Source organism: Pogoniulus pusillus, chromosome 6 (genome assembly GCF_015220805.1).
Source record: "Pogoniulus pusillus isolate bPogPus1 chromosome 6, bPogPus1.pri, whole genome shotgun sequence".
In the NCBI taxonomy this organism is placed as follows: Eukaryota; Metazoa; Chordata; class Aves; order Piciformes; family Lybiidae; genus Pogoniulus; species Pogoniulus pusillus.
In genome coordinates, this window is record NC_087269.1 from 10,704,074 (window position 1) to 10,710,073 (window position 6,000).

General features: G+C 46.6%; 1 protein-coding gene across 3 annotated transcripts in view; it reads left to right on the forward strand.

Moving 5' to 3' along the window:
• The window catches only part of XPNPEP1 (X-prolyl aminopeptidase 1), a 35,433-nt gene extending 31,731 nt beyond the window's left edge, over positions 1-3,702 (forward strand). For all 3 annotated transcript variants that reach the window (XM_064144427.1, XM_064144425.1, XM_064144426.1), the window contains exons 19-21: positions 729-805; positions 1,512-1,610; positions 3,157-3,702. In XM_064144427.1, coding sequence (XP_064000497.1) covers positions 729-805; positions 1,512-1,610; positions 3,157-3,285 — 305 coding nt within the window. In that variant the 3' untranslated portion in view covers positions 3,286-3,702. The remainder of the gene's footprint in view (positions 1-728; positions 806-1,511; positions 1,611-3,156) is intronic.
• The last annotated feature ends 2,298 nt before the right edge of the window (positions 3,703-6,000 follow it).

The following is a 6,000-nucleotide window of genomic DNA, read 5'->3' on the forward strand; positions in this document are numbered from 1 at the left end:
AAATTAAAAAGGGCATAAATCTGACAATGGTGTAAAAGTGGGATAATGAGCTCTAAGTCCTGCCTCCTCAGTTTGTCAATGAAGCTGGGTGCTGGAGGCCTGCTTCCTGCTCTCTGCAGTGCAAACCTTAGCAGGGCTGTGCTGCTGAACAGCCCAGTTCTGGTGTGCTGCCTCTCATTCTGCAGTGGAGGAGCTGGCTACAATACAAGGTGGATACTAAGCTTTCAGAAGCTAATCCTATCTTTGCTATGGCCTATTTGAGGCAGCTGTTAAATCTTTACATGTCTTATTCTTCCAGTACTGAATTAACAGCCTGCTGGAGTTTGCTGATAGACTTGGATTCTTTCAGGACTGCAAAGTCCTCCCAGGGAGTCAGGAGGGCACTCTCTAAAATAAGTGTTTTGGGGAAGGGGCTACCCACCTGCCTTTTATAAAGACATTAATATTTTCAGAGTTTCTGGTATTTGGAACACATGTACCCTGTACTTTCTCTTGGCTTGCAAGGAGACTCTCTGAGAACAAGGGCTGTCTGTCTTGTCTTGTTTTTCCTTCATTTGAGGACTTTTGCTGTCACCTTGCGTAGGGGGCTTCTGTGCTTATATGGATGCCTGATGTCAAGATTGTTTAGTGACTTCAGGGGAGCAAAGCCATGGAGGGGAAGTTTGGCCATAGGGAATAAACATTTGCACAGTGCAGGTATGTGAGTTAGTTAATGACTGTTTTTGCAGAGCCTGGTTATTATGAAGATGGGTCTTTTGGGATCCGAATAGAAAATGTTGTCCTCGTGATCCCTGCTGAAACCAAGGTGAATGACCTGCTCAACATGCACCCTTCTCCATGACTCACTGGTTGTAAAACTTAACGAAGTGGAACGATATTGTAGACACTTGAATCCTACTCAAGACTCCTGGCCATCAGAACCCTGCTTTGGTGAAAACTAATTCTATGTCTCCCTTGCTGCTGGGAGCACAGAAGACAGTTGTGCTTCTGCAGAGTTTCCATAGGTTGAAATGCTCATGGGAGAGTTATTTTAAAATAGTTTTTGTCTGGATATCAAATAGCAGATTTATCTTTAATTCAGCCCCTTGGAGTTGTTGCTGTAGAGTTGACTGATCTTCTCAAGTCAGCATTTTATTCTCTGATAGAGTCTTTAGTGGTAGCAGAAACAGAGCTCAGACAGATTTTGACATTACAATTGCCAATCTGCCTGGGTTGTGCTTTTAGAAATGCCAAACTGAAAACTATTGATAAAGTCTTCAAGGAGGGGGGGGTCCTGTAAAATTGTGACCTGCGGCATGGCCTTTGAAAAGGGATCATTGAAAGAAATAACTAAGGTCTATACTGAGACTCTTTGCTTGAGCTACAAGGAATAGTTATTGTAAGCAGCTGCCCTCTCATGTGAATGTTGTGTGTGTTGTTCTGTAGTGATCACATGAACTTAGGAGTGAATGTGATGATCTAGCAAGAGCTCTTTCTAAAAGTTTGCAATCCCATTTGTCTTTCTAATGCAGTACAATTTCAAAAACAGAGGGAGCCTGACTTTTGAACCCTTAACTCTGGTTCCCATCCAGACAAAAATGATTGATGTTAACTTGCTGACACAAAAAGAGGTAAGTGACGCAGTAAGTTTGCCTTGCTTGCTTTGCACTAGAACCAGCCTGTTCTGTTCTGTTTTGTTTACAGGGACCACTGGCCTCTGTCCCATTTCATAGATCCAGGGAGCAATCCTGAGCAATCTGACTTTATTTTAAACTTGATCCAGCTTTGAGTGGGAGGGTGACTAGATGAGCTCTTCAGAGGTCTTTCCAGGTTTTATTACTCTATAATGGAGACTGTGATGACCTCTCTGTTGGTGGTGTTTTGGTAGTTTCCTTGTTATAATTTCTACTATCCTGCTTCTGCCTTGATTTGTTTCTGTGAGGCTATCATGCTGTCTCCACAGAAACTTACACTGATGCCTGCCCCACATTGTTTGCATCTACTTGTGATCAATCCCATTCAGCCAACTATGTGTATTTACAGACTCTGAGCAGACATCAATGATAGCTGCTCAGCACCTCAGCTATCACCAAATAGCTTTGTACTCTAAGGTTTCTGTTTAGGTCACCTTCACAGTGATGTGTTTCCTCCTGTTATTCTACCGTACTCCTTGTTTTGCCTCAACCCATCCTAATTTCTGAATAGTAATCCTATTTGCATTTCCTTTTTCCAAAGAAGACTGTGAAGGGTATCAAGATCTGCCATAAAGTTCCCTGTTCAGATCAGTAGGGCAACTTGTGTCTCAGGAGTGCATTCATCAGTTGCAGATTTGCAAAGCTGTTTACCAGACTGTGCTGTTCTGACTTGCTGGAGGCAGTGATTTGCAGAGACTTTAAGTACTCGTCAACTCAACTGAGCCTTGGCTTCCCTCAAAACCTGGGACAAACAGTTTTGGTTCCCTACCCTCATCAAATTTACAAGTCACATCCATATATTAGAGGTCTGGTTCTTTGAGACAGAATCCCATACCAGCCTCACTTGCACCCTGTGACAGAGCAATGGGTATAAACTACAGCACAGAAGTTCCACCTCAGCATAGAGTCATAGAATGCTTTAGGTTGGAAGAGACTTCAAAGATCATCCAGTTCCAACTCCCCACCATAGGCAGGGACACCTCCTACTAGAAAGGTCACTCAAGACCTCATCCAACCCACCCTTGAACACCTCCAGGTAGGGAGCATCCACAACCTCCCTGGGCAACCTGTTCCAGTGTTTCACCACCCTCACTGTAAAGAACTTCTTCCTAACATCTGGTTTAAATTTCCTCTCTGCCAGTTCAAACATGAGGAAGAATTTCTTTACTGTAAGGGTCACAGAACACTGGAACAGGCTGCCCAAAGAGGTTGTGGTTGTGGAGTTTCCTTCTCTGGAGACTTAAAAAAACCTGTCTGGATGTATTCCTGTGCAACCTGCACTAGATTCTATGGTCCTGCTCTGGCAGGGGTTTTGGACTCGATGATCCATGGAGGTCCCTTCTAACCCCTGACATCCTGTGATCCTAACAGCTCAATTCCAAGGAAATCAAGGCCCTACAACTGGTTTTGGCTGTACACAGCTTCTGAAGGGCACCAACTGTTCTATATTTATGCTGAATGTCATACTCTTCCCTTTCTTTAGTGTAACTGGGTGAACAGCTACCATGAGAAGTGCAGGGAAGTAATTGGAGCAGAACTGGAGAGGCAAGGCCGGCACGAAGCTCTTGAGTGGCTTATCCGGGAGACAGAGCCTCTCGTCAAAGCTCAGTAGCACCACAGGTGCCTGTGGTGTGTAGAACAGCTTGGTGTCACAGCAATCTGCGTCTTCACCCTTGGTGTCATTGGGAGAATGTTCTTCAAGAAACCTTTGGAAATCAGGAGGGGAGTTCATGTAACGTTTCTCTCCCCGCAACATGTGCGGGTAATGTGGGGGTAAAGAGGGTTACTGTCTCAACAATTGTTTTTTGGTGGGGGAGAGGTTGAGAATAGAGAGCAAACAAACAGACAAAGTGTCTTGCCTTTGAATCAGGGGTCTTGTTGAAATAATGGTTCAAAGAGACAATACTGGAATATTTTATACTGTCTGTTTTTTCACTGAAAACTCAGTATTTTTGCATATTTGGGTTCCAGTTGCTAAGATGCTACCCACACAGCAGGACTGATTAGTGAATAAAAGATTTCAATCCACTGTTTGCTCTCTCTGCCTTTTCTTGCAGTTGGTGATGTGTTGGCTTTGACCAAATAATTCCACCCTTATCGCAGAATCACAGAATTAACCAGGTTGGAAAAGAACTCTAAGATCACTGAGTCCAACCTATCACCTAACCCTTCTAATTAACTACACCATGGCACTAAGTGCCTCACCCAGCCTCCTCTTAAACATCTCCAGGGATGGTGACTCCACCATCTCCCCAGGCAGCCCATTCCAATGCCAGTTGCTCTTTTTGTGAAGAACTTCCTAACATCCAGCCTAAACCTACCCTGGTGCAGTTTGAAACTGTGTCCTCTTGTTCTGACACGGGGTGCCTGGGAGAAGAGACCAACCTCTGCCTGGCTACAGCCTCCTTTCAGGTAGTTGTAGACAGCAATAAGGTCTCCCCTGAGCCTCCTCTTCTCCAGGCTGAACAACCCCAGCTCCCTCAGCCTCTCCTTGTAGGGCTGTGCTCCAGCCCCCTCACCAGCCTTGGTGCCCTTCTCTGGGCACATTCAAGCACCTCAATGTGTTACTTAGATTGAGGGATGCAGAGTTGGATACAGTACTCCAGGTGTGGCCTAACCAACGCTGCGTACGGGGCAGAGTGACTTCCCCGGTCCTGCTCGCCTCGCTGTTCCTGGCACTGGCCAGGAGGCCGTTGCCTGTCTTGGCCACCTGGGCACACTGCCGCCTCATGTTCAGTTGCCTGTCGATCAGTAATGTGTGCATCGAGCTCAGTGAAGGAATATGTGTGGGGCTGCCCTGTGCGAGGCTCTGGACAGATGTCGTGGAGGGGCCTGACAGGAGCAGTCAGTTCTGCTGTGCTTTGTGAAGGGATGTGGTGGCACTCGGCAGAGGTTTCTGCGTGCAGGGCACCCAGGCCAGTACCTCTGTTTGTTGTTGTGACTTAGTACTTATATAACCCTTGGCAATGCAGGATGCGTGGGCAGTCTAATGGAATTACAGCTCCTCCTGGGCCCAAAGCAATTACAAACGGGAAAAAACCCAACAACAAAGCATACAATGGACAAAAGAAAGCCTCTGGAACGTGAGCTCCAAAATCAGCCCGGCCTTGGCCGCCGGGAGGCCTGCTCTGGCTTGTCAGGCGGCGCACGGCGACATCTAGTGGTTGAGCGAGCGCCTGCAACTCAAAGAGGCGGGAGCGCCTCCCGCCCTCCTCGCTGCTCCGCCGGCTTCTGAGAGCCGAGCACATCGGAGCGCTGTCTGCTGCGGTGCGTGAAGGGGTGTCATGGAAGGAAGCAGAGCCCTTTTGCCCTATTGCAGAATTTTCATTTACACACAAAATTGTGGCTCAGAGGCCTTCCATCGAAAAAGTCAAACCAATATTTTCTATCTGCTTGCACTGACGTAGCTGTTGTATCAGCAGACGTACAGGCCTTGAGAGAATCTCTCTCTCGGAGAAACGAAAGACATAAACATGGCTATGTTTTGGAAAAAGGTTTGAATTCTCAGATATGATGACCACTCGACAAACAACTGCTGGGGGCTGACCCCTGGGTGGTTCCATAAGTTGTTTTTGGTAAGAATTAGCCAATTGTATGGATTGATTATAACTTTGTGCCAATCTGTAAGAATAACGTAAAGTAGCCTGGACTGATGGGTTACACCTCTTTTGAACATTATAAAAATGGTGTGCCGGCCTGGATCGAGAGCTTTTGCGAGCTTTAGCTTTTGCTAGCTTGCTTGCCTGCCTGCTTGCCTGTTTGCCTCGCTCCTGCCGTAGTGACCTCTCGTTCCTGATCGGCCCTGCCCAACGAGGGACTCGCAGAGACCTGAAACCTGCTTAGGCCCGATCCTGACGAACAAAGGGACACCGCCCAAACCTCGAACTTTGCTGAATTGAACTACGAACAGTGAGTAAATTGGAGAAAGAACTCTTTACCTAAAGACTGAGTAACTTTAAAGACTCAAAAGAACCCTAAAGAAATTACAGACTCTCCTCTATCTGCTATTTTCTGAAATGTTATTCTACAACTTCAATCCTAAAAGAACTCACGTGGGGAATTTAGTTCGGGAGGGGGATCTCCGTGTTTGAGCAATAAATCACTTGAAATCCACAAGTGAGTCTCCACGTATTTTCCCCACGACCTCCCAAACTACCTTCCGTGACAAGGGGTAAAAATATCCTTGCTAAAGGAAGCAGGCATTCCTAGCGTTTGCACTGAAAAACTCACTACCTGAAGAGACATCGTAGCTAGGTGGGGGTTGGCCTCTTCTCCCAGGCAACCAGCAACAGGACGAGGGGACACAGTCTCAAGTTGTGCTGGGGGA